At 53.0% G+C, this 27557-nt stretch overlaps 1 protein-coding gene across 5 annotated transcripts in view; it reads right to left on the bottom strand.

The window, feature by feature from the left end:
* The window catches only part of SPTBN2 (spectrin beta, non-erythrocytic 2), a 38640-nt gene extending 14799 nt beyond the window's left edge, over nt 1-23841 (bottom strand). For 2 of the 5 annotated variants that reach the window (XM_030833455.2, XM_030833456.2), the window contains exons 1-14: nt 13890-15959; nt 11655-11806; nt 11049-11222; nt 10140-10231; nt 9902-9982; nt 9494-9609; nt 7554-7666; nt 7244-7431; nt 5658-5775; nt 4940-5098; nt 4303-4605; nt 3001-3154; nt 1902-2772; nt 148-285 (exon numbers count right to left, since the gene is read on the bottom strand). In XM_030833455.2, the coding sequence (XP_030689315.2) occupies nt 148-285; nt 1902-2772; nt 3001-3154; nt 4303-4605; nt 4940-5098; nt 5658-5775; nt 7244-7431; nt 7554-7666; nt 9494-9609; nt 9902-9982; nt 10140-10231; nt 11049-11222; nt 11655-11806; nt 13890-14067 (2837 nt within the window). In that variant the 5' untranslated portion in view covers nt 14068-15959. Of the gene's footprint in view, nt 1-147; nt 286-1901; nt 2773-3000; nt 3155-4302; nt 4606-4939; nt 5099-5657; nt 5776-7243; nt 7432-7553; nt 7667-9493; nt 9610-9901; nt 9983-10139; nt 10232-11048; nt 11223-11654; nt 11807-13889; nt 15960-16418; nt 16598-22897; nt 22991-23565 lie in introns of those variants that run through there. The other 3 variants (XM_070046087.1, XM_060302879.1, XM_060302880.1) reach the window with 3 other exon arrangements.
* Nucleotides 23842-27557: the final 3716 nt, after the last annotated feature.

Here is a 27557-nt window from a genome sequence, read left to right as displayed (position 1 = left end):
ACCTTTACCCCACTTCCATCTCTTTCATCACCACCCCCGTCCGACATATTTCAGATGGCTTTCCCTCCTCATTTTAGCCTCCCTCCCATGCCCTACAGAACTCTCTTCCAGCTGCCGTCCTGTCTGCTGCATCCTTTCTCACCCCACCTGTGGTTGAGCTGCTTCTGGGTGTTGACAATGCTGTCCTTCCCCGGGGGGTTGGCCTTCAGCAACTGCTCTGCGATGTCATTCACAGCAGTAATTCGCGCTGCAAGGGCGTTCATTTCAGGCTCCAGGGTCTCGAACCTGATGGGGTGGAAGAGCTGGGCATGAGTGGTGGGAAGCAGCGGTGCGCTGGTCCACCTCCCTTAGATGCATGCCCACGAGAACTCCTCTCCGTCAACATGAGGCTTATTGACAGGAGCCTCTGCACCTCTTCCCTACATGGTTCATAGCATCTGTGGATCAAGGGGGAGCCCCCAACTCCCCCCAGACAAGTAGAAAAACTGTCATCTCTAGAGTGGCTCAAAAACATGGTAAAAATTAAAGGTGAGGACCAGCTGGACAACAAGTCAAACTAATCCCTGGCACAGGCCTTCCCCCTTCAGCAGAACCTCCCTTATTCCTCCTGGGACTCACCCCTTAGCTGCCTACCTGGGTCTCACCTTACTAATATGTGTTAAAAAATGAGTTGATAACGAGAAAAATTTAAGTGATAAAGATGTGAAGCATAACTTCTCCTGGAACATTTCATATCCTCATAGAGCAGAGTCTGCAAATGGGCCACGTAATAAATATTTTAGGTTTTGTGAGCCATTCGGTCTTTATCACGAATATTCAGCTCTGCTGTTTTAGTGCAAAAGCAGACACAGGGATGACATGCAAATGAATGGGCATGGCTATGTTCCAATAAAGCTTTATTTACAAAAACAGGCAGAGGCTGTATCTGGCATAGGGGTTTCTGACTCCTGTCATGGGATATATTGAAAAAAGCAACAAAACATCTTTAATTACATTTTTAAGACCACCAGGAAATGTGACTAGAGATTGAGTAGTAGGGACTCCCCTGGTGGTCCAGTGGTAAAGCATCTGCCTTCCAATGCAGGGGACGCGGGTTCCATCCCTGGTCAGGGAACTAAGATCCCACACGCCACAGGGCAGCTAAGCCCGCGCGCCTCAACTATTGAGCCCGTGCGCCACAACTGGAAAGAGAAAACCCGCACGCCAGAACTAGAGAGAAGCCCGTGCACCACAACGAAAGATGATCCCGAGTACCGCAACTAAGACCCGACGCAGCCAAAAAAGAAAAATAAATAAATAAATAAGTAAACCAATAGAAGGAAAAAGAAGATTGAGTAGTAGGTGATATCAAGGAATTGCTAATTTTGTTTTATGTGATAATGGTATTGTGTGTGGTTCGATAAGAAAAACATCATTTCTAAATTATTTTAGGATTTCTTATTCTGTAAATAAAGCTACTTCACGAGGGGGTTAATCAGTGTCTCTGTCTAAAAGGTTTATAACTTCAAAGCCTTAGCTAGTGTAAGCCTGCACACACAATTACAAAATAGTGTACTCATACTGCAAATTTCTGTGCTCCTGGAGAATACAGAGGTGAAACGTTAATACTGGGGATTTGCTTTTGAAAAGGACAATTAATCAAACAGAGCAAGATACTGATGATGACTGAATTTGGGTGAGGGCTGTATAGGAGTTTGCGGCATAATGTTTCTATTTCTGAGGCTATTTAACGTTTCTCATTAAAGCAGAAACCGGACGACTGGCAAGACTCCAAAGGATGGATGTAGCCAGAGCAGGCAGTTTATGGTGGCACCCACCACACACCACCACATGGGGGCCACCCTATACACTGGCCCCAAACTCAAGGCCACTCGGGAGGGCGGGGCGTGAGCGGGGCCCACCTTTGCTGCACGACCTCCAGGTCCTCCAGGCGCTCAGGCAGGGCGAGCCCGTTTAGCCACTGCTCCTTTTCCTCCACCCAGAGCCCGCAGGCCCCCGCCTCGCTGAGCATGGTGTAGAGCGCCAGGGCCGCCTCCAGGGCACGTGCGCGCTCGCCCGCGCGGGCCAGCAGCTCCTCGTAGTGCCTCTCCAGGGCGGGCAGGCGGCCCTGCACCTCAGGTGCGCGGCTCAGCACGGGAGGCAGGGCCGCAGCCTGCTCCCTCAGGGTGTCCAGGGTGGGCCGGTGGCCTCGGATCTCTTCCTCCAGGGCCCGATGTTGCCGGGCCAGGGCCTGCGTGGAGAACTCATCGTGCCCCAGCTCGGGGCTGGACACCAGGCGCAGCGCGTCCACCAGCCAGGCCTCCATGTCGTTTGCGTCCGCCTGGAACTGGTAGAGGCTGGCGGCCTGGGCGAGCCGCTGGGCACGCTCCTCCGCCAGGGCCTCCAGCTTCTCCCACTGCGCCTGGAGCTCGGCGGTGCGGGCGGCCGCCTGGCCTGCCCCGGGGTGGCCCTCGGCCACTAACTGCCGGCCCTGCTCCAGGGTGAGCTTCAGGGGCCCCAGCCGGCCGCTCATCTCGCCTCGCAGGGCTGTGTGCTTGTTGAGCAGGCGGAGGACGCCGGTCAGGTCCCGGCCGGTTTCTGCCGAGGCCAGCAGGTGCTGCTGCTCCCGCACCCAGGCCTCGGTCTCGCCCACCTCCCAGAGGAAGCGCCAGAGTCGCCGGGACTCCTCCAGCCGGGCCCGCCGAGCCGCTGCCAACTTGCACAGCGACTCATAGTTCTGCTCCAGGGCGGCCACCCGCTCCAACACCAGCTGGGGATCGCACGGTTTGTACTCTGAAACAGTCACACCAGAGGGCCAAAAGCTGTGGCCCAGCCCTCTCCTGCCCCCTGTGCACCACTAGTTACGAATCCCCCCACCCCACCCTCTTAGCTCTGTCGCCCACCGTCCACGCATCATCTTTCCCGTCCCCAGGTTTTTCCAGTCTTGCTGCTTCAGCTCTTAATGTTCTCCTTCCCAGCCCCCCCACCTTTTCTCCAGTTCCTCCCTCTCCCGGTTTTCACCTTTTCCTGGGTCGCAGAAGCGCAGTGCAGAGGCGCTGACGGCCCGCACCCTCTCAGCCTGTACAGCAATGTCGGCTTCCACCAGCTCGTGCAGCTGCAGCAGGTCCTCCACTCCAGCCAGATGCTTGCCCAGGTCCTGGGACTGCAGCCGGCCCTGCGGGGCGCACGCAGCGTGTCGATGGCCGTCTGAGAGCCGCCCGGTTCCCTCCCAGTCAGGCCTCTTGCCCCGCCACACACAGGCACTAACCTCGTCCCATCTTCCTGGATCAACCACACATCCCGACCTCTTGGGGCGGCTCCAGGTGTTGCACCCAGGTGAGCACACATGCTCCCAGCTGTCAGCCCTCACTCACACACATAGTGACCCCTGAGTTCTCTCCTGGCACCCTGGCCTCTTTGTACTCAACTCCCCTCCTGCTGAACAACTTTCCTACTAAACCCTGCTCCTGGAATCTCCGCCCTGACTCATCATCTCAGCACCAGAATTATCGCCACCCTCCTATGGTCGTGGCTCAGTCCCCAGCACCCCAGCAATCGTCAGCATCTCTGCAGACCTATCCACATCCCCGTCTCTCGCCTAGATCACTGCAACAGCCTGTGACTGGTCTCTCTCTGCTCCCACTCTGGCTGCCCACAGCCATTCTTCAAATAGCAGTCAAAGTGACATTTAAAAAAATGTAAAAACGCAGAATCATGTCTCTCCCCCTTTTCAAAACCTTCTAATCACTTTCAATGCTCCATGTTACTCTGAGTAAAATCCAAACTCCCTGACCAGGCCTGCAAGCCCTAAGCGAGCAGGCTGCTTCCTCCCTTACCTCATCCCCTGTCCCCTCCCTGTTCTTACAGCAGCCCACCCCCACCCCCCGGCCTCCCTTCTCATCCGGAACATGCCACATGTGAGCAGGCCAAGGGCCTTTCTGTTCCTTCTGCCTGGAAACATTCTCTCCTTAGATCTCCCTGTGCTGGCTCCTTGGGACATTCTGCTCTCAGCCTAAATGGCATTTTTCAGAGAGGCCTTCCTGGACCACTCCATCGCACGGCCTGTCTCCCTTTCCTCATAGGTTTCACGCCCACCTGCTATGTTGTTTTTTGACAGGCCCACGGGTTTGATCATCAGCCTCCTCCCACTGGAACGTGAGCCCCCTGAGGACAGGGAGCTGTTTGCTCTGTTCATCTGAACCGGGGACAGGGCCCTGGACTGGTACATCCTCTGCAAAGGTTCGGCTGAGCAGATCGGCGAACGTGCCCCTCGTACTCCCACGGTCCCGACCACCTTGACCCCACCTCCGCATCCGCTGGTACCTTCATCTCTTCCATCCAGTCCATGAGGTAGAGGAGGTCCTGGAACACCTTCTGCAGCTCCAGGTTGAGGAGAAGCCGCTCCCGCCGGGCGGCCACCATCTGCCGCAAGAAGTCCCAGAGCCGCGCCACGTTGTGCTGCCGCGCGGCGATGCGCTTGATGTCGTGGTAGTGCTCAGCGGCCAGCTCGGCGGCCACGGCGTCCACCGCCTGCACCCGGCCGCTGTAGGCCACGATGTCCGTCTCGATGGCTTCGTGCTTCCGCACTGCTGCCTCCACGGCGGCCAGCTCCAGCCCAAAGTTGTCCTGGGGCGGGGACAGGGAGGGAGGGCTGGGAGCTCCGGAAGCCGCTCTGCTCACCCCCTGCCCCCCACCCCCGGAGCACTTCTGCTGCGAGGTGCCAACTCCACGGGGTGGCTCTCAGCGTCCTCTCTATCCCACCCCATCCTGTCTCACCAGCCCTTCTCCTGTTCAACGCTCCGGCCCCTGGCTCCCGGGCTCTTGGTCTCCAAGTCTGTGTGATGGAGTTCTTGTTTCTTTAGCTCCCCACCTCGCAGGGCTCCTTATCCACCACTCTCTCTCACTCTCCCATGTCTCCAGACCTGCCTGGACAGGCCAAGAGCCCCCCGCCGTGTCCTACCTGGGACACAAGGCGCTGGTTCTCGCTAAGCCAGGTCTCCCGCATGGCGGCCTTGCGGTCGAAGCGGGCGGCCAGCTGCTCCAGCTTCTCCTGGCGGATCAGCTCCGTGCGCAGGGCCAGCTCACGCTCATGCTCAGCTTTCTCCAGCCGCTCCCAGGCCTGCGAGGTGGAGACAGGATTAGTGCTAAAGGGCCAGGGCTCAGGAAGTGAGGGCGGGGAGGGGTCACCGGGGCTGGGGGTGCAGGGTGGGTCCCAGGGAAGCTCGGTCTAGTGGGTCTGTGGAATGCGGTCAGACGCCTGTGCAGGGAAATATGAGGAACAGGGTGGCGTGAATGCCGTGGAGCCCCATGAAAACCACGTCTGCTGGTGGACAAAGACGGGAGGGGGACAGGGAACAGTGGAAATCACTGGATTTGTTTCTGGTGGTGGGGCTGTGGGCGAACCCTATTACTTTTGTTAATCTTATGCTGTGAAAAAAATGAAACAAAAGTAGGGCCCGTGAGTCGAGGATATGCTGAACAAGATAAGGGACTGGGGTATAATTTGCATGGAGAGACCGAGGGAGGAGGAGGGGGACGTGCAGGACTCGGGAGAGGATGTGGGAGTCACGCCTGCACCCGGGATGGGTGGGTTCAAGCCAGGCCGAGGGTTCAAGCAGGGACAGTAGGGGCTGGTGCCGAGGGTGGGTCGTCCCAGGGATGGAAGGGAGGCTGTGGACCTTGTTGATGTCAGAGATGAGCCGGCCCTCGCGGGGCGTGTAGACCTTCTGGTTGTTGGCCCGCAGCTTGCTCTGGATGGTGAAGAGCAGCACTTCCAAGTTCCCTTTCTCAGTGAACCTGAGGCAGGAGGCCAGGTGGGGTCAGAGTCAAAGGCCACGAGGGGCCCGGGGGCTCTTTACATTTTAGAATGAAGTTGTTCTGTGTTGCTTTCCTTCTTATAAAAGCTTGTGAAAATATTGGTAAACCACGTTTAAAAAGAACCTAATTTTAGGGCTTCCCTGGTGGTGCAGTGGTTGAGAGTCCCCCTGCCGATGCAGGGGACATGGGTTCGTGCCCCGGTCTGGGAAGATACCACATGCCGCGGAGCGGCTGGGCCCGTGAGCCATGGCCGCTGAGCCTGCGCGTCCGGAGCCTGTGCTCAGCAGCGGGAGAGGCCACAACAGTGAGAGGCCCGTATACCGCAAAAAATAAATAAAAAAGAACCTAATTTTAAAACAACTGAAAACCACACAGACACGACCACTGTCACCCTTGGGCATGTATGTACTGCATTTTTGCTTTACACAGATGGGATCATACCATAACCACAGCTAACATTTGTGGAGGACTCACTCACGGAGAGCCAGGCCCTGTTCTCAGGGCTTTGCATGCACTAACTCCTTCTCACTGTTACCTACATTCTCTCATTACCCCCATTTTCCAGATGTGAAAACCGAGGCACAGACAGGCTAAATAATGCCCAGTGCTCACAAGGGTAGGTGGCAGAGCCACAATGTGAACTCAGGTACTTTGAATCTGGACGCTTAGCCCTTTGCTCTCTGCCATCCACAGACAACTGTCTTGTAACTCTTATGTTTCATGAACGTCTTTTCAGGTGAATAAATGCATTTCTCCGATATTATTTTCAGTGGCTGTACCATGACCTGTTTTTCTTTTACAAAGGTCACGTTCGTGAATATCCTTGAAGCTATTTCTTTGTTCAATGCCCAGAAGAGGACTTTCTGGGTCAAAGGGCACACCTCAAATCATTCCCTGGAATGCACAGGAACAGATGTTTTCTGGCTTAATATTAGTTTTGGGGCTGAAACACATTAACTCCAAAAGAGCTCAAAAACAAAAAACACAGAAGTTTTAGCATGTACCGTATAGAACCAACTAGTAGTAATTCCATACTTCAACAGTCAGTTGCTAAAATACATAAATGATAAGAACCTGTGCAATGTGCAAGTGACCAGCCACATGCACGTACTGCCAGTGACAACCTGCCTGTCGGATCCAATCCCCTGTCCTTAAGCTGGGATTGGGTTGCCGAGACACCCCGACCAATCTCTTCTGAGTAGACCGCACCGGCTCTACATACCATGGCAATCATTTCCACAGCATGATTTCTTGTAATGGGTGACCATTAAAATTTTTTACTTTGGAAACTGCTAATGGGGCTCTGAGCGGGGGGAAGTGAGCCTCCACTGCATTTATGTGCTGCCGCATCTCCCTCCCAAAAGGCTCCCCTCATTTAGGCTTCCTGCTGTGTGAGCACAGCTTGGGGCAGGCAGGCCGTGGCAGGGTGTGGCTCAGGGACACCTACTTGGGTGGCTTCTCCACAGTGCGGTAGGAATTGAAGGACTGGAGCTGGTTCTGGACACCACTCAGGGAGTTGGCCAGCTGCCGGTCATTGAGGGTCACGATCGTTTGCTCAATCCACTGCAGCAGCTCTGAGGCCAGGGACTCATACTTCTCCACCAGGCGCTCGGCCTCCATGGCGTGGTCCAGCACCTGTGAAACCGTGCTGTGGGTTCCCTGGCCCAGTCCTCCCCTGCTCCTGCTTTAGGGGAGTAGGACCTCTAGGCCAGGCCTCTTCTGGTCTTTATGCCTACCACCCCCATGCTGGAGAGTACCTTGCCAATTCTTTTGCCTTCCACGGCCAGGGCCTTCATCTTGGAGAAATAGTGGTAGTAAGTAGCCACGTAGGTAATAATTGATTTCTCATCTGGTTGGTCCACATTCACATCTGAGAAAAAGGACCACTCAGATCAGGCCGAGATTAGAAACCTGCCTCCCAGAAGTATGCCCCAATCCTAGGGGCCTCCTAGCCCTCCCAGGCTGATGATATCTTTCCAGCTCCCTTCAGAGTAAAATGACAAATAAACTATTTGGACTACAAGGGCATGAAAAGCTAACCTCTCTATTCCCCCTCTTCCTAGAAACAAGCGGAGTTTAAAAATCCAGAAGCCCAAAGAGTTTCAAATCCAGAAGCCCAGTGTAAAATTAGTTGTTTGGAGGAAGAGAGACAAGAAAAGAAATAGCATTCCCATTGGGGGATGGATCGTGGACTTAAGGGCTGGAAAGATGCCCAAGAAGTCATCCAATTCAGGGGCAGCAAGACAGAAGGTATGAACGAGGCCTCCTGAACCCAGAATGTTCAGAGGGATGGGCCCAGGGAGCCCTGGAAGCAGGGACAGAGGCCAGTTCTCAGGGCCGTCTTGGGGCACAGTCATGGCTATTTCTTGCCTCAGTCCCAAAGTTCAGCTGTGGGCCCAGGAGGTGAGTGTCCTTCAAGCCAAATTAACTCCTACCACGAGGACACCAAGGCTGACTATGACTTGAAATCTCTTAATTGGTTCTCTTAATTGGGCCAGCTTGCATCCTACCTACAGGGAAGACTATTAGACCAGAAGCCCTCCTGACCACCTCTGACCTCCCACAGGCAGGCGGGAGCCACGGAAATCATCTCAGAAAGTTATGGGATACGAGGCTTTACTTAAATATCCTTTATCATAGCTGTGCTTTATCATAGCTTTACCATAGCACAGCATTGAGCTGTGCTTCTCAAATGCTCTCCCAGCAACCTTGTACTTGGCCTGCTTCGATCACTACTTAGCTGATGTTTGTCACTCTGGACTAAGAAGCACGGGAACAGGGACTGCAGGTGCGATGGAAGACAGGGAGAAAGTAACCAAGTCCGAAATCTGCCCAAGGAGCTTCAGAAGGAGCATTTTCAGCAAGGAAGTCACTCGACCCTTCCGTCCTTCCCTTTTCCGGCTGCACCAAGACGGCTCTCTGCTCTCCCAGAGAGGTGACTGAGGAAACAGGCTCTGGAGCCAGGCTGCCTGAATTTGAATCTCAGCTCCACCAGCCGTATGACCTTGGGGAAGTCACTCAAGCTTTACAGGCCCCTGTCTTCTCTTCCATAAATGGAGCAGGATATTGATTTCAAAGGGGGTGTTGTGAGGATTACATTAATTAGAGCACGTCAAGTGTAGTGCCAGGTACAAAACAAGAGCTCAGTGGCCATTCCCAGTCTCATCAGCATTAGATCAGAACCACAGGGGCCAATGAGTAGGGTCAGCTGACCATAAGGCCAGTGCTTTGTGAGACCTCAAGGTCACGGAGCTTAATTTAGAACCCTAGAGTTTTGGGATTAGAAGGGCCCTTAGAGACCACGGAGACCAATCTTCTCACTTTAGAGGTGAGGAAACCGAGCCACAGAGAGGCCAAGCGACTGGCTCTATGTCACAGAGCTGCTCCGTAGAGGGGCTGGGATAGAACCATACCCCAGGGCTCTTTCTGCCACGGGGCTGCCTTTCTTCCTATATTGAGATATACTTTTCACGCCATAAAATTCACCCTTTTAAAGTATACTATTCCACGGTTTTTAGTACATTCACAAGATTGTGCAACCGTCACCACGATCTAAATCCGGAACATTTCCGTCACTTCCCAAAGAAATCCCGTAGCCATCTGAACGATCTGCAGTTCCTTCCCGTTCTCGCCGCCCTCAGCCCCCGGCACCCACTCATCTACCTTCTGTCTCTAACCCACAGCCTCTCTGCCCCACCTTCAGGATCCAGCAGCTTCGTAAGTCCCAGCTCCTTCTCAGCCAGATTGAAAGCGTTCTGCAGATTGTAATGTGCATTACACTTCTTCAGGGACTCAAAATCCAGCAGGTCTGGCCTGGGTGGGGAAGGAATATAGAAGGTATCAAGGGCAAGTGAGATTCTGAAGAGAAAAAGTAAACCACCCCTATCTTTCTCCCTAAGTCCCCAACCCTCCCTGCCCCAGGGCTCCCATCGCAAGCCCTCCATGCAGTAGGCACCCCGACATCCTGGCTCTTCTCCGAACGTTCCTTTCCCGTAACTGCCGTGTAGCTCATCTCATCTCACTGCTTTGTCTATGTGTGCCTGGGCCCATGGGTCATCAACCCATCCAGTAACTCAGACAAGCTCTCGAACCCCCGTCTTCTCACCGGTGTTTATGTACAATGGCGTTGAAGGCCAGCCCATCTCTCCAGCTGGTGGTGAAGTTGTGCACGTTGACATTGGGGTACCTGTAAACAGAGGCCAGGATAGACAGTGAGGAGGGCCATCCCGGTCTGTGCCTCGAGGACGGACCTCCAGCTTGTGGTTCCTGGCCCCCATCCTTCCTTTTCTGCACAGCCTCGGTGCATCCAACCCTCCAAGGCCACGCTGCCCGGGCAGCCTCACCCCGCGGTCTTCATCTGGCACCACAGCAGCAGGGCATCCTTGGCTGACTTCTTCTCCTTATTGTCTTCTGTTTCCACACTTATGTCTTGGATCTAAGAAGGAAGGAAGGACAGAAGGAAGGAAGGGAGGAAGGCAGGCCCTCACTCCCTGAACAGGGGCTCCTGGAATTATCAGAGATGCTCAGAGATACACGGCAGGAAACTGCTCCTTAGATTCCTGGATTAGGGGTCCAAGGACAGAGCCTGGGGACCTTTCCTCCTGGGTCAGTGACCACAAAACTTCAGGTCAAAGGGATCTGAGGCAGCAGGATGGGGTGGGAACTCAGAAGAGTGGAAGTGCCTCGAAGCGAAGAATGCGGTTCCTGCAGGTGGGGGAACTGCAGGTAGTGGAGTGAACATTTCCTGACAGCTGGGTTTCAAAGGTGAAGCTGACAGAGCTCTGCTTAGGGCTGGAAGGAGCAGGGGAGGTTACACCCGGGGAGGAGGCAGGGGAATCAGCAGAGCTGTGATGGCGTTAAGGACACTGGACTGGCTTTGCTCAGAGCATAAGAAGGAGTAGGGTGGCTGTTCTCTTTTGAGGGAGGTGAGCAGAGTTTGAGGCAGCGGAGTGGGCTGGTGACCAGACCCCAAATGTAGCTCTAAAACTCTCCGTGGGGAAGGACCAGTCTGTAAAATTTCCAGTCCCTTGTGCAGCGACATGTGGTCCTATAGCCCGTGACCAGTACACAGACCAGGCCACAGGGAATTTGCCACAGAAGTTTGACAACATCCACGCTGGCCTCCACCCTGTTTAATGAGGAGCGTCCCCTGATTTGGCGTAGGAGGTCCTAGGCCCTCCGTGTGTGCAGTGACCTTGGGGGCTGCAGCACCGGTGTGCAGGGCACCCACCGAGCAACACCGTGCGGGGTACCTGGAATCGAAGGATGATGGTCCACACCAGCCCGAGGGTCAGGCGGTGGTTCCCGTCCACAATGTCATGCGAGCCCACATTTTCCAGGTGCACTTTTTGCTCCTTCAGGAACTGCAGCGCCTTGTCCACGTTCTCCAGGCAGTGGATCCGCATGCGGCCCTTTGTGGGCTTTGGCTGTCGAGGGACCGGGGACACAAAGCCATGGGACCATGGGCCTCCTCTTCCTTCCCTCCTAGCTTTCCCGGGGCCCTGCTTCCTACACCTTCCCCATGACCTCCCTCAGGAACACAGGGACCGCCCCAGGGAGCTAAAGCTGAGTTGCAGATGAGGCTTGAGGCAGATTAAGATTCCCAAGGGAATTAAGGACACCCAGAGTGGGTGGGAAAAAAATGTTTTCAATGGGGCCACTGTTCCTGTCTCCACGAAGCAATGCTCCTGGTTTAATTCACGCAGCAAAGCCTCTCAAAATGAAACCATCCTTTGAGCAGAGGGCGGCCACTGCTTTCTGCTCTGTGGTGTCACTCTTCTTGTTCGGGGCCACTCCCATAGCTTGTCCCCTTGACCACTGTATCTCAGGCCTCCTCCTCCCTGGTGACCACAGCTCACCAGTGTCTCTCCCGAGAGCACCTCGAGGAGCCTCAGGAGGTTACGTCCATCCCGGAGGTCGCTGTACAGGTCTCCCACCCGGCATGTCACCCGGGCCAGGTGAGAGTTGACCCACTTGGTGAAGGTTTTCTTCTGCACAGCTTCTCGCTCATCTGTGGCAGCAACATGGGGTCATTTCTGCCCTTCAAGTACCGTGCACCTGCTTCTAAACACCAGTTGGTGGGGTTGGGGAAGTGAGGTCTGGGGAGGAGGAAGGGCAGGAAGATGGCCGGGAGGAAAACCCATAGCTTAAAAAGCCGGGAAATACAGAAATTGGAATGAGTTCATAAGCAAGGTGAAGAACAAAAATAAGAGATGGAAAACAGGCGTTGAGAAGAAAGGATGAAAGAAATTAGAAGCAGGGGACATGCAGGGGAGGTCTGGGATCAGGACTCTGTCATGTAACAGTGGTGAAATGCTGTTGCTTCACCCATCAGGGCCTCACTTTCCTCATCTGTAAAATGGGCACATTACTTTCTCTTTCAGCAAGCCATTGTGTTGACTGAGACAACGTGTGTAAGATAAGGCACGAAGTGGCTCCTCGATGAGTTACTGTTTATAGGCATGATCTAACCCGAAGGAAAGAGTAAGAGTTGCTCAGGTCGGTCCAGCAGGAGGTATGGCTGTTCCCTTTTGGTGGTGGACAAAGGAGAGGGTGTGAACTTAAATTACAGCAGCCGCTGTTCCAAGTGGTCATTAGAAGGATGTGACATTATAGAGGCTGCAGGCCTCCTGAGTCAGCTTGCTCTCCTGGGATAATTTAAAGAAAAGACAGGCTCCTCTACTTCTGGGTTGACTTAATTGGTTGCAAGGGGATCCTGTCCCAGGACACTAATATTCCAATGCCAAGAGGGAAAACGTCATCGTGAAAGTAGGAAACAGGGGAAACAGTGAGTCCAAGGGGAAACTTGGTGAGTCCACCCCACCAAGGGGTGGGGCAGGGAGAAGCCAGGCAGAGTTTAGTGCCAATCTCCAAAAAAGTGAGGAGGTGCCTGCTGTCTGGTCCACAGGGGGACCTGCTGATGAGGGGATGCTGTTACATTTCACAGAAAAATAAGAATTAAAAGTATTATAAATGACAACGTGAGGGAAGAGGCTCAGGCCATCGGAAGCTGCTCCGGCCACTAGGATTTCCACCAGTTCTCCCCAGAGGAGCCCAGTGCAAGGACCCAGTCCAAGTGGCCAGGGCCTGAAGAGTCACTTGTCCTTCCGTCTCAGCATCAGCATCTCGGAAACCGAAAAGACTCACCCCTTAATCTCACATTCCTATGCACCTCACCCATAAAGCATAGCGACACACCCATGTCTATTTCTGTCTTTCTTACCTCCAACCCCGTACCTGGGACAACCTTGGGGTCCTAACAAATGCTCAGATATCCTGATGCTCTGTGGGCCTTCTCTCAGGGTCCACAGGCCCTGCCCGAGCCGGGGACTGCCCGGAACGTCAGCTATTACTGGACCCATGGAGTCTGCCCTGATGCCAGGCACACAGGGGTGAGGCCATTTTGGCGCACAGGTAGCATGAGAGGGGAAGATGTGGAAACGGGGGCAGCTAGGAGAAAAATGTGCAAAGCCAAGCGCCAGGGACAAAGTGTAACTTTACAAGGCGTCCACGGACACACAAGACACAGTGGCTCCCAGAGATACACTGGAGTATGGCCGCCAGGGTGAACACAGCCTGCTCAGACATATACCTGAGCCTGTCTGCACCAGCTCCCTTTGACACACTCCCTGGTTTCCACACACACTTAAGACACCCACTCAGAAACCCAGGGCAGCACAAACACGCCCTAGGTCCCTCGCCTACTGGCTCACTCTCCTTGTCTCCTTCCCTGACCACCCCAGCGGGCGTTTCCTCCCAAAGGCCGGAAAGTCTCAGCGAACCACGTTCGCTCCCCGCCTTCGAGGACACACGCCCAGCTGGGCCCCGACGCCGCCGTCACACCCGCTCTCGCTCTCACCGCCCCTCCAGCGGGTCCAAGCCTTTCCCGATTCTGTCAGCATCCCCGTGTTTTCCGGCCACTTGTAATTATTCCCCCGGCACTTTGTCTCCCAACACAAACGTCTGAGTCACAGAAGACGCTCCCCCCGACCCCGGGTTCCTGGCTCCGGCTCCTCTCCCACGCCCCCCGGGCCCCTCGCTCCGCGGGGCCCCCTCTCCGCGCGGCTCCCCTCCGCTCGCCCCCCGGAGCCCACCTTGAAGCTGCTTGAAGCGTCCCTCCAGCATGCTGGCGTACTGAGCCGGGCTGATGAAGGCAGCCGGCGAGAGCGGGAGGCCCCCGGGGTTCTGAGACTCTTCCACAGCCTCGTAGTAAAACTCGCCGGCCCCATTCAGGCCGTGCCCGTGCGCCCTGCTCACTCCGTGCCCGTTCATGATGCTGCTGCCTCTCACTCTCCCGGGGCCCAGCGTCCATGCTCTGCCCGCGCCGTGGCGGGGCGCCGAGGGTCGGCTCCCCCTCGAGCCTGGGATCCCGCGAGCCTGGGGTCCCCGGGTGGCAGGGGGTGTGCCTCAAGGACGGTGGAAGTTTCGAGGAGTGGGAAAAAGGAGTCACGGGATGTCTGAGCCCCGAGCTGCGGGACCCGTCGTCAGAACACACCTGGCTGCGGCGAGAGGAGACGGAGGCAGCTCCAGACAAACAGGTCGGACAGTGACGGGGGAGGGGTGGGAGGCGGAGCTTTCCGGTTGGGGCAGGGCCAGGCCCCGCGAGCCGCAGGAGGGAACTGCCGGGGCCTTAGAGACCTGCCCGTCTGGCCCCGAGTTGCCTCCGAGTACACAAGACCCGAGCGAGAGGCCCCCGAAGCAAAGTCCTGCTTTCCCAAGGTCTGCAGGTGTGATGAAGATGCCCCCTCTCTGTGACTCTGGGAGGTCTCCCTTCAGGATGTGGGCTTTGATCCCCAGCTCAGGGAGCAGAGAAAGAGAAATCCTTGAAGGGGCAAAGCCAGCTCAGTAGTACTAGCCAGGCACTGTGCTAGGTGTTTGCTTACATTCCTTCATTTGTGAGATAGGTGTTGTTATCTTCCTCACTTGTTTGTCATCCTCACCTCCAGTATCAGCTCCTTCCCTGCCATGGGGCCCATCAGGCCCTCCTCGGCCAGGCCATCCCAGGCCCCCAGTACACCCACTGCCGGGCACATCTACCCGATTTCCTTCTTACCTTTCTATGGGCTTCAGCCCTTGTCACTTACAAGCTACTCTTGCCCTTCTCCCATCTTCCTTCATTCAGTATTTATTTGGCATCTACTGGTACGAGGCGCAGTGCTAGGCAAAGCCCATACAGCGACACCTCCTCAGGAGAGCCCCGTTTAGTAGTGGAGATAAACACCTATTGACAGCATAGGTGGCATATGTCGCATGCACAAACATTGCAACAGTCCTGGGTATCACGTGTCATGTGCACACAGACATCATGACCATTCTAGAAGCTACTCTTATCCAAAATCAGGGTACCAGGGAAACTTTCACCCAGAGAGGTGAGATTCTCCATAACCCGTGTCTTCTGCCTTCTCTCATCTATAGAAACAGCAATATGAGTATTTCACAAGCCAGCGTGTAGACCTAACGGGAAGGACAGGGAGGCCCAGCAGAAGTTGATAAGGGACCCCCAGAAGCAATGGCTACCACATGGGGATCCTCAGAATGGTGTTGGGCTGCCTGAAAAGAATTACGTGGAGAGCTTAAAAATTCCGATTCCTGGACCTTAGGTCCAAAGATTCTAATTTGGTGTGTCCAGAAAGGGGTTTGAGAACCGATATTTGTGAAAACATCCGTGGGTGATCCTGTAAAAAGTGCGGCCAAGTTTGGGAACCACCCCCCTCAGTGTCTCCCTTCTTATAGGAGGCCACCCCACCCACGCTGGGAGCACCACCTCTCAGGAAGGAGTAGCTGTGACCTCTCCCACTGCACTGGGCTGGGAGGCCAGCAGGTCAGTGGAAAAGACAAGGGTGGCATGGAGGAGGGAAACCAAAAAGGTGGGTGGCCTTGGGGTGTGTGGGTGACTCAGCCCCCGACAGCCGCAGCCGGTGGTGTCAGGTGGCAGCCGCACTCTTGTTGCCATGACAACTCCTCCCCAGAACGCAGGGAGGCCCGTCGAACGGGTTTGCTTGTGTTCGCAGGGGCTGAAGGAGAGAACCGAGGCCATAGGGGAGGGCAGGGGCTGAGGCAGGCAGGGAGAATGGGCGGCTGCGGAAACCAGAGGCAGGCAGAGGGAACCTGCTTCAGGGAACCAGTAGATGAAATAGAGGGAGGAACAGGCGGCAGGTGGAAGGAACAGGTGGGGAGGGAGAGGAGAGGCTACTGGACTAGGAAGGGGAACAGGTGTGAGAGATGACGGTGGAAATCAAGGAAGAGACAAGAGGATGAAAGGTAAGGGAGAGGTGGGTGGAAACAGAATAGCAAGACTAAGCGCAAAAGAATCAAGGAACATGACTCAGGGACAGAGGCCGGGAAGTCAGCTGAGTGCAGAGGGGAACACAGCTGCGTCCCAGGGTCAGCACGGCTTCTCCCTGCTTGTGGGGAAGGAAGCTGGGCATGTTATGGATTGTGCGCGGTTTGTCCTTGAGGCTGGAGTTGGGGGCCAGGGGCTTGGTAGGGTGATCTGGATTTCCCGCTCTAGTGCAGCAGCTTAGAAAGAGTCGGTCTTCCCATGAAGTTGAAGGACTCTTCATGACAAGCTTCCCATCCCACATCCATTCTCAGCATCTCCCCCGGCCCTCCCCTGACCTCACCTGCCAGGGCCTTAATTCGAGACCTCTCAAAGAGGCGGGCCGAACTGCTGTCATTGTCCCAGTCCGAGTCGGGCAGGTCCCAGCGGTTGTTGATGTCACTGTACTGGCCCTGGATCTCCAAGCTGTCAAAGTCTGTGGGTGACAGGGTGCTGCTCATGGTGGTGGATGGCCTCCTGCTCCTGCAAGGGGGAATGTGGCTGGTGAGGCGCCTCTCAAAGCCAGTGAGTCCAACACTCACCGTGTCCTCCTCTCTTCCTGCCCTAGATCTGCTCTGTTCTCCTGACGGCCAAAGGTTGTGGTCGTTGTTTTCACCAATGGAAATCATCCCCCAGTGGGAGAGAGGAAGCCATGGTGGAGAAGCAGAGACAGACAGGAACACAACAGACACACGTGGAGTGAGGCTGGAAGGCAGCAGTGTCTCAGAGCGACATAGTGGAGATGAAGGTCTCCAGAACCTCAGGCCAGAGAGGGACAGTGGGCAGGGGGCCGAAGGTGGCGATGGCCCTCAGCGTGGCTCAGGACAGCAATATGGACACCAGGGCAATGCAGGAAGCAGGTCTGGGACCCCTTGGGCAATAGTGAGTATAAACTGGAATTCTTTCATTCCTGGTTCCACAAACTGTTCTGAGTGCCCCCGCCCCCACCCCCACCCCACCCCCACCCCAGGATGGGTCCATGGCCCGATAGGAACCAGGCTGCAGAGCAGGAGGTGAGTGGCGGGTGAGGGAGCGAAGCATCACCTGCAGCTCCCCATCACTCCTCATCGCTGGCATTACCACCATCCCCCCCACCCCCATGAAACCAGAAGGTTGGGGACTGCTGCTATAAGCGATTTGAGGTGAAAAGACCCACATCCTGCTCTCAGGCCAAGATGCATCTATGATACACCAGGAAGACTGATGCACTGCTAGTAAGCATGGATAAAGAGCCCAGGAGTTCAAAGGAGGACACAGTATGGTTATCTCCCCTTGTTTTCCTTTTACTTGTGACAGAGAATACTTAATAGGTGCTCAATGAACGTCAGCTGTGATATGTGTCCTCGCCATCTACATGCATCACCTCACCGCAACCCTCTGTGGGGCAAGGGTCCATTATCATCCCCATTTCATAGATGACGAACTTGCTCCATGAAAGTTAAATCACGGTTCAGGGTCACTGGGAGGCAGCTGGAAGGCGCAGAGCTGGGTTTTGAAGCGAGATTCTTTTTGATTCTGGAGGACAAGCGCTTAATCATAACATTTACATGTTCTTGAACTTCCTGGAGCCCTTCAGAGCTCCCTTCTAGGGCCCAGGCTGGGGAAACTGGGACCATGTGTGCTCGCCAGCACAACTCACGACTCTATTTTACACAAACAAACCCTGTCCTTCTCCAAACTAACAAATGAGTTTCAGATTAGCTTTTAGGGATTTTTTTTTTTTTAAACCTCTACTATCCAAAGTTCTCGAGTAATTCAGCAGCCATTCAAGAGAATGGAGGGGGCTGACTCTGTAACTGAACCCCAAATTCTTCATTTCTCATTTTCCTAGTGCCTCTTAAATACAAAGACATTTTCATCCTTAGCACCACTTCCTAGGGTTGGGGCTATGACCTTGGCAGTCTCTGGCTCTAGAAAAAAGGTATGCTACCTCTTGTGTGGTGTGGGGGAAGGAAGAAAGAATGGGTGGTGAGTTGTGGGTGGTTAGCGAGATGTGAGATGTGTTCCCATGGGTGTACAGGGCAGAACTTGGCTTCTGTCATTAAGTGGTTTCATCAAGCAGAACCCGCCCCACGTGAAGGCCAGGACTGTCTACCCCTCCCTTTTCTCCCAAAAAGAAAACACACACAAACATTTCCCTGGGAGTTAAGGTCTCAGGTTCCTAGATTTGGGCTTTTCATTCCTTGTAATAGGAAAGAGAGCTTCATTTTTACTAGGCTGAGGACTCCTTTCTCATTTAAAATCCATCATTTCCCCTAATCCCCAGCAGATTCTTTGAATTTGCTCTGTAAATATTTATATAAAAATAAATTCGAGGGCAGAGTCAAGTCAACCTGAGCAAAGAGTGCTGTAGGCAAGGTGTGACCTGAACTAGAGTCCCCGAGTACTCTCGGCCACCGGACAGGGAAGCAGCCTAAGCCCTGGGACCAATTCGAATTCCATTTCTCTGGGCCCCTCAGATTAGGGCTTCTTCCACAGCAGCCATGCTCACACTTAGCTCTGGGATGCACATTTCTAGCATTCCCGCTCTCCCTGCACAGAGCTCTCCACAAAAAACCCTACATACAATGTCCCGCCTTCTATTCTGTGACCCTTTTTCCTTTTATCAGGAGTCACAAACCTCCTAAAGCCAGCCCCCAGGGGTATGGCCAATGAGCTGTTATAAAAGAACTAATTTGGGATTCTTTTAGGTGGGCTTGCGCTTTCCACTTCTCTACAGGCCCCACCATTCCCTGTTGGCTCCTTCCCAGCCTTGTCACACATTTTTGTTACCTGCTTGGCCCCTGAAGGCCTCTGAGGTTTTCAAACCTTGTTTTATGTCTTTGTACTCCCCAAAGAGCAGAAACCTAAAGAAGCAGACTGTCAGACCCCATCTCCAAACTGCTGCGTGTCCCCAGGACCTCTGGAAGCTGTACAAAACCTAAACATATACCTCTTTGTCTTCTTTTTGGTGACCCAACTTTGCCCTCCTGACAGATCCTATTGGGACCAAGGCATGGGATCCAGACCTCTCAGGGAGGTCTGGGTGTTACAGCCTCTCCTATAACGTGGGGGAGAAAATATGAAGCTGAAACCTCCCCTTCTCCCAAATAAAATGGTCCCCTGGCTAAATCCAATCTGAGATGTACATGCTTTTCATCCTGAGTTTCCAAGATGCCTCCCATCATATAGATAAGGAACCAAGATGGCTCTGGTGTCCTTAGATCAGTGGTCCCCAAATTTTTTGGCCCCAGGGACTGGTTTCGTGGAAGATAATTTTTCCATGGACAGTGGTGGTCGGGGAGGATGGTTCAGGCAGTAATGCGAGCGATGGGGAGTGGCAGATGAAGCTTCACTCACTCACCCACTGCTCACTCCTACTGTGTGGTCGGGTTCCTAACAGGCCGCAGACCCATACCTGTCCACGGCCCGGGGGTTGGGGACCCTTGCCTTAGGTCACAGGACCCCATGGGGCCACCATGTTGGGACTCCAAGGAGTTTATTCCCATAGTGAGTGATGCTTTCTGGTGTCCTTCAGCACAGTGGTTCTGAGGGCCTCTGAGTTTTGGTTTTCAAGCATTTGGGCTCTGCAGACCCCTGGCCTTTTGGACAATATGCTGTGTTCTGTGTTCCCTGCTGCCATGTCCAGAGTCCTGTAGTTTTCTGGTTGAGTTTCTCTACATAGATCCCATCCTGGTTTCTCTTCTCTGATTTATCATTCCTCGCTTATGATTTGGGTCTCCATGCTCATTTCCGTAGTCAGCCTGTGTCCCAGCCCCATGACCGCCTAAATCAACTCTATGCTGGGGAATCATCAACCTGATTCTTCTCCATGGATTCCTGGACTCTGGCAATAGAACGGTACGGCAGCTAATCCAGATTACAGTTTCACCAATGCCTTATTCTTAGCCACTGACCTGGAGGCCAGGCCCAAGTAGCTTACATTGTTCATGCTATAATAAAGCCAACTCCCGCCAGCTGCACGCTTGGGGTCCTGCTAGATTATATGCCCAAGCGCTGCTGGATGCGGACTCTACTCAGCCTAGAGCTGGTCCTCAAGGGCAGCTGCCCCCCTTCCCCTTTCCTCCCTTTCGCTGGGCTGTAAAGCTAGAAATCCTATCCCCCCGGGCTAGAGTCTGTCTTGTACCCTAATTCCTTCTCTCGACACATCCTCCTCCTGATTAATTCTTTCCCTCCCTCAGAGCCAGTTGATCATTCCCTCCTCTGTGCTCCCACAGCACTTCAGCGTGCAGCTATTATTACACTTATCACATTGTATTACAGTGAGTTGTTTATGTGTCTCTCTGCCTGCTCCACTTTTAACCCATTGAGGACAAGGGCTGCATCTTACTCATGTTGGTGTTTTCCCAATAGATATTCAATAAAGAGATATTGAATGAACTAATAAAGACCTATTGTATAGCACAGGGAACTGTACTCACTACTCTGTAATGACCTATACGGGAAAGGAACCTAAAAAAGAGTGGAGATATGTATATGTATAACTGATTCACTTTGCTGTACAGCAGAAACTAACACATTGTAAATCAACTAAACTCCAATAAAATTTTTTAAAAAAGAACATTTAAAAAAGAGACATTGAATGAATGGACCATATTTTTTTCCCATCAAATTCATGTCTTTTTTAGATTTAGAGAAAAAAACACAAGGAAAGAATGAAAATGGCATCAGAGAAGACCCTCTGCTTCTCATCTGGAGTACCGTCAGTGTTGAGCTCTATAGTTCAGGATCAGGGATTCTCAACCTTGCATGAATCGTAATTACCTGGAGGGCTATTAAAACACAGACCACTGGGCCCTGCTCCCCAGAGCTTCTGATTCAGGAGATCTGGGGTGGGGCCTGGGAATTTGCATCTCTAAACTGTTCCCAGATGATACTGAAGCTACTGGTCTGGAGACCACATCTTGAGGGCCACTGTGGTCCAAAGATGAGAAGCAGTTAAATTAGTTAGAGAAGCTATGAGGACAGAGAAGACACAAAGTTTCAGGGATGAGTGTGACCTGAGGTTAGCCCCTGGGTCTGTTTAGGCTCTCTCCCATGCTAAACTCAAATACAACTTCCCCTCAGAAACCCCAAGATCCACAAAGAACCAGAAGCCTCAGGCAAGGAGAGAGGAAAATGAAGATGGAGTGGGCTCTAGATCTAATGAGACAAATAGAGCTGATGGCTGGACACAGGCAAATTGCAGATGTGCGGAAGGACGACGATATGGCTGGAGATGCTGCTGGGCGGTGGAGTTGAACAAATGACAGCGGGATGAATAACAGATGAGAAGGAATGGGGACTTTGGCAAAGTAAAAATCTTATTTGACTCAAAGTATGAGTGGACCAGCGGAGAGGTAAAAGGAAAAAGAAATCACAAACAAACGCGGGGCTCCTAGGACAGCAGAAGGAAATGCACGCAGGGCAACCAGAGAACCGAGAGACAAAACCCCAACCATTTCCCTCAAGGCTGTGTTCCTGATATAGCGCCAGGAACTCTCCTCCAAGGAATTTAGGAACTGGGCTGAAGAGTTGGACTATATTTTTGTTTGATCGTCTCCTTTAGAATCCTCCACTCAGGGCAGAATTATTCAGATTAATTTCCACTCCCTTGCTACGCCCCTCCCCCAAGTCTGTAACCGATGGGTTACATCAGTTTCCCTAAGGGACAAATCTAAGATCCCTATTAGCTTTTTTCTCCCTAATCCCTTGCTCTTCTGAATATGCCAAGAGGTTGCCCAGCACCTCAAGCTAAGTCACACATTTGGAATTCACTCTGCCCCCTTCACCTTCAAGGGAAACTGGTTTGTAGACACCGTGCCGGTGCCTGAACCGACCAGCTCTCCAGCGCCGGAATTGTGGCTGCTCTCGGAGGGGAGGAGGGCAGCTGAGAAACAACCCACGGAGACAGCATGTAGCAGGTTAGGACAGGGACAAGCCTGCAGATCAGACAAGTATGCAATGCCACGAGGTTAAAGGGGTAAAGTCGTTCTGAGCCACAGTGGGTGGTAAATGCCGATTGTGGTGCTGGAGTTGGAACCGCTCAGGAGGAGGCCTTGCCCGCTAGTTCTGTGCCCACGGACTCCAAGCCCTCTGCATATCTCGGCCACAGGGACACCTTACGCTGCCTCTTCCCCGCCACCCGCAGGGGCTTCATTCTCCCTTTTTCCTCTGCCGGTGTTCCGGTCACCACAGCCAACCGTGTCCCTCTCTCACACACACTGTGAGGGAGCATGTCACACACACTGTGAGGGAGCATAAAAGGAGAGCATGCAGCTAGCTAGCTACCAAAGAGGCGAGGAGAAGCCCACCGGCTCCAGAGGGAGCCCCCAGCCAGCTCCCGAGAGGGAGTCGAGCGCTCACAGCAGCGGGGCAGAGACAGCCGAGCGTGTCCGCAGCACTTGGACCCGCGCCGGCCGGCCCGCCTCCGCGATGCGAACAGCTGGCGCTGTCAGACACGCTCAGAGCCCAGCGACCCGATCCCTTAACGCGTTTGTCAGCCCCAACTCTTCCAGACTCTTCTCTGGTCTCCGGAAAGGCCCGCGTCCCGCAAGCCTCGATCCCCGCTGCTCGCACACGGGTACCTGGGTGGCTGGCACTTGACTCTCCATCCTGTCCCCGGGACCCAGCGGGAGCGAGCGCCAGGAGCCGCATCTTCCCACCCTTGCTCCCCTGGCCGGCCCCGGCCCCGACCCCGACCCCGACCCCGACCCCGACCCCGACCCCGCCGACCGCACGCGGCCGCACAAAGCGCACAGCCCCGCCGGCCGGGACAAAGCGGGCACGGGCACCGGCACCTACCTCGGTGCGGAGCGCCGGCCGGACAGCCGGGAGCGCGGCGGGCGGGGGCGCACCGGTCGTTGCCGCGCCCGCAGCCCAGCCGCGAGGGGCGGTTGCGGGCGGCGGCGGGGCGCACGGCAGGCTGCAGGCGGGCGCTGTCACGGGGCGCGAGCGGCGCGGGGAGCGCGCGGGGCCGGCGGTGGCGGGGCGCGGGCGCGAGCGGCGGGACTGCGGCGCCGCGGAAGGAGGACAATAGCCTCCCCCTGCCGCAGGCCGCCGGCTCCCGCGGGAGGCTCGGGACCATCTGGAGCCGGCAGCCCCGCGGGACTCGGGGCGGGGCCCGAGTCACCCCCTCCCCGCCCGGCGCCATGGCAACCGCGGCCCCTCTCGGGTCTCCGCTCAGCTCCCCGGCCCGGGGTCGCTGACCTTCCCCGGGGCTAACACGGCGTCGGCTCCTCTGCCGGCTCCCGACCTCCCCCCCAACCCACCCCCCGCCTACCCTGTGAGTGCCCCCAGAGCCCCGCCTTCCGGTCCTCGCCGGCCCTGGTCACCCTCGGGCCATCCGGGTACCCCCCACAGCTTGGGGGCTCTGGCTCCGCAGTTTGAGTAGCCCACCTTTGTCCCTGCTACGCTTTTCGCCCCAAATCTGTATCCCCGGGACACGCAATGCCTCCTTTAATGGCACTCACCGTCCAGAAGATTTCCCAATATTCAGCCTCTGTTTCCCGTTTCAATTTTTCCTCTTTGGGCACCTCCAGTCAATCCATCTCCCTTTAAGCATTTCTTTCATCCAGCCCTTCTCTCTCTGGTCCTCCTTCGGTCAGGTAGGCCGGCTGTCTTTCCCAAAGCATCTCCACGGTACATGTGGAGATTCGTCTCCTCGCAGATCAGATTCTCAGAACAGTCATCACTGCAGCTTCTCTCAGCTCCTTCTCAGCTCCTCTCATTTATCAACCAGAATTCCGGCCTACTCACTGTCTTAAAAGGGAATGGGGGTGGGGACGGACATATCTCAGCCTGTCACAGCTGGGTTTCTCCTTGGTTTAGTAGCATCGGAGTGGTCTAATGTCTAGTGGTCTAAGGTCATCGAATAGTGAATTGCTATCTCCTTAAGAGAGGAAAGAATTATGCCCAAATCATAAAGTTATAGAGTGCCAGGTAGGTGCTAAAAGTGTGTTATTTCATGTGACCCCCCCCCTCCCCAACTCCAGCTCTAAGAGATAGGTACAGTTCTTTCAGACTAGGAGACTAAGCTAAGAGATGAACTAGTAATAATAGACTGAGCTTTGTACAGAGCAGTCTGAATTGAACCATTAGATTTTACTGCCCCTGAAGATGTGGGCCTGTTTCTACCTGAGAAATGCTTGAAATGGCCAAGTAAGGGCAATGTGAAGAATGGGCTTTGCCTGAATTATTGGTTTAAGGTTTTGTTTATTTATGAGTAATGACATTTTAGGATTTGGCTCCTTTCTGAAAAGGTATACATAATGAAACAAATATGTAAGTACTTGAAGTACTTTCCAGATATGATTTTGGTAAGGTGAAATCGTTTGTGTTAAACCCACTTGAAAACATTTTCAAGGTAAAAAAAAAAAAAAAAAAAAGCCTGCTACCAATCCAAACTAGTTGTGTCATCTCACCTACCTGGCCTCAGTTTTCCTAGTCTATAAAATGGGTTGGGAGAGGGGTTGTTGTGTTAGTTGCACTAAAAGAAGAACTTGAAGTTCTCTCCCAGCTCTGATAGTCAGATTCCACCATTAAACTGGAACCAGGATTCTACCACCAAACTGGAACTTGGCCTTCCGGAGTGCACTTCACTGTTAGCTGTAATTCAGTCTACTTATTTTTTAACAGTCACTCCTCAGGCAACAAAATCAAAGAAGTGAGGGCATAAGCTGCAGCTGTTCCCAAAGGTAGTAGTGAGTGCATTCAGGAGGAAGGGAGCACCGAGGTGTGCTTTTGGTCATCAAGGAGACTTGGTCAGGGATGTTAAAGCTGATGGGATGAGAATCAGCCAACCTGCTGCTGCTGTACTGGTTATGGGAACCGAGGGTCTCCATGATAGCCTATTAGATTGTGACCCAACTAGAAGACAAGGATATTAGATCTTATGATAAACATGACAATAGTATCTTGTATATAGTAATTTCCCCTTTTCAACATCGCATAACCCTTTTAAAAGCCTCATAAAGTAAATGTCCTCATTCTCATTTTATTGATGAGCAAACTGATGCTCAGACACCTAAGCGAATGCCCAAGCACATAGAGTTAGTTCGTAATAGAGACACCAGGTCTTCTGATTCCTCATATGTTCTTTCCCCTCTGCTAGAGAGGGAGTATAGAAGAGTGGTTAAAAGCATCAATTTTGGGGAGGCATGGATTGGGAGTTTAGGATTAGCAGATGCAAAACATTATATATAGAATGGATAAACAACAAGGTACTACTGTAGAGCATAAGGAACTGTATTCAGTATCCTGTAATAAACCATAATGAAAAGGAATATGAGAAGGAATATATATATGTACAACAATCACTTTGCTGTACAGCAGAAATTAACACAACATTGAAAATCAACTATACTTCAATAAAATAAAAAAAATTTTTAAAGTATCAATTTTGGAGTCAGACTCCTGGGTTTATTTTATTTTATTTTATTATTTTTTTTATGGCTGCATTGGGTCTTAGTTGTGTCACTCAGGATCTTCACTGAGGCATGAGGGATCTTTTGTTGTGGCGTGCAGGCTTCTCTCTAGTTGTAGCGTGCGGGTTCTCTCTCTAGTTCTGGCACGCGAGCTCTGTGGTTTGCTGCACATGGGCTTTCTTGTTGAGGCGACCAGGCTCAGTAGTCGTGGCGCCCGGCATTAGTGGCCCCGTAGCATGTGGGATCTTACTTCCCCGACCAAGGATCAAACCCGTGTTCCCTGCTTTGGAAGGCGGATTCTTTACCACTGGACCACCAGGGAAGTCCTGGTGTCCTGGGTTTAAAACCTAGTTTTGCCACCTCCACCTGTTAACCTTGGGCAAGTTACTTAACCTCCCTGGAATTCAGCTCCCACATCGTAATGTGGGGATCAAATGAGTTATTGCAGATAAATTACCAGAACAGTGCCCCATACGTGGTAAGCACTCAACTAGTGCCAGCTATTATTTTACCATATTATCATTTTACCATACTGTTTCCCAATTTGGGGAGGAAGCATGTTCAATAAAGAGAACACTGAGATCGCTTGTCTCAGCTCTGTAACTGAGTTGCTTTGGAAACTTGTTATTTTGCTCTGTAGTGCGTTAGTACAGTCAATGATGAAGAAAATATCTGCTTTCTTTTTACATGAGTGGCAAAAGTGAATGGAGTGATGTCCACCAAATATGCTGAGCTTCTCGGATAAATCCAGGTTTGCTGCTTACATTACCAAGATTCATGGAAAGTTCTTGGTAGGACTTCCTGCCACCAAACCTACAGGCACAGCTGAATTCTCAGCTTTCGTTCCTATACCATGGAAGAGGTGTCCCTCCTTCTGTCTGAGACTGATTCTTCCTGCTCCTGCCCTAAGTCCCATCCCCTCGCACAGCCCCATGGCTCTCATCCCTTTTGGTGAGTTCTCTCTCCTCTGGCTCCTTCCCATCAGCATTTAAACATGCTCAAGTATCTGCCAGCTTAAAAATGTAGTGAGAAAACCAGATCCTTCTCCATGTCTTGCCCTTAATCTTTATGATGATAGTCTTCTAGAGTCATTTGAACTCATTGGCTCCGCTTCTTTGCCTCCTTTTCAATCAAACATTCATCCAAAACCTACCTGCTTTATATGCCAGACACTGTGCTGGGATCTGGGGATCTAATAATGAGTAAAATGGACACTGTCTCTGTCCTCTTGGAGCTTACAGGCTGGTAGCGCTGATGGATATTAATAAAATAATCCCTCGGGTATATAATCACAAAGTACTGTAGAATGAATGAAAAGTTCAGGATGCTATGTGAGAATTTAACAAAGTCATAACCTGGTTAGGGAGTTTGCGGTGTGGTGGGCAGGTGGGAGCAGAGGGAGGCGTCACGCAGATAATTTGAGCTGAGATCTGAAATATGAGAAGCATTAACCAGGCAGGGAACAGGGAATAATATTAGCAGTTGCTAACATTAATTGGGGACAATATTTTTATACTTTATTTATGTATTTATTTATTTATTTGGCTGTGCCTCACGGCTTGCTTGCGGGATTTTTGTTCCTTGACCAGGGATAGGACCCAGGCCCCAGCAGGGAAAGCACTGAGTCCTAACCACTGGACTGCTGGGGAATTCCCTGTTTCTATACTTTACACAGAACATTTCATTTCCTTCTTGTAACAACTCTAAGAGGTAAGTTTTAACCCCAGTCTACAGAAGAGGAAACGGAGGCATTGAGACATTAAGTGACATGCCCAAGGTCATTGAACCTGGAAGGGGTAGAACTAGGATTTTACCTCAGACAGTCTGACATTTGAACCATGTTCTTGGCTACAGGGACACAGAGTGTGTGATACTGCAGGAGGCATGGTGTGAGAAACAGAGAGAGGGACAGTGAGAGGGAAGACAGAGGAATTGTGTGGTGAATGCTGGCTAGGAAGATAGGCAAGGGCTAGATCATGCAGGGCTTACTAGGCCATTTAAAGAATTTGGGTTTCTACCTTTAGAGTCCTGGCAGCTAG

Source organism: Globicephala melas, chromosome 8, assembly GCF_963455315.2.
Source record: "Globicephala melas chromosome 8, mGloMel1.2, whole genome shotgun sequence".
Classification (NCBI taxonomy): domain Eukaryota; kingdom Metazoa; phylum Chordata; class Mammalia; order Artiodactyla; family Delphinidae; genus Globicephala; species Globicephala melas.
This window is presented reverse-complemented; position numbering and strand designations above follow the sequence as displayed.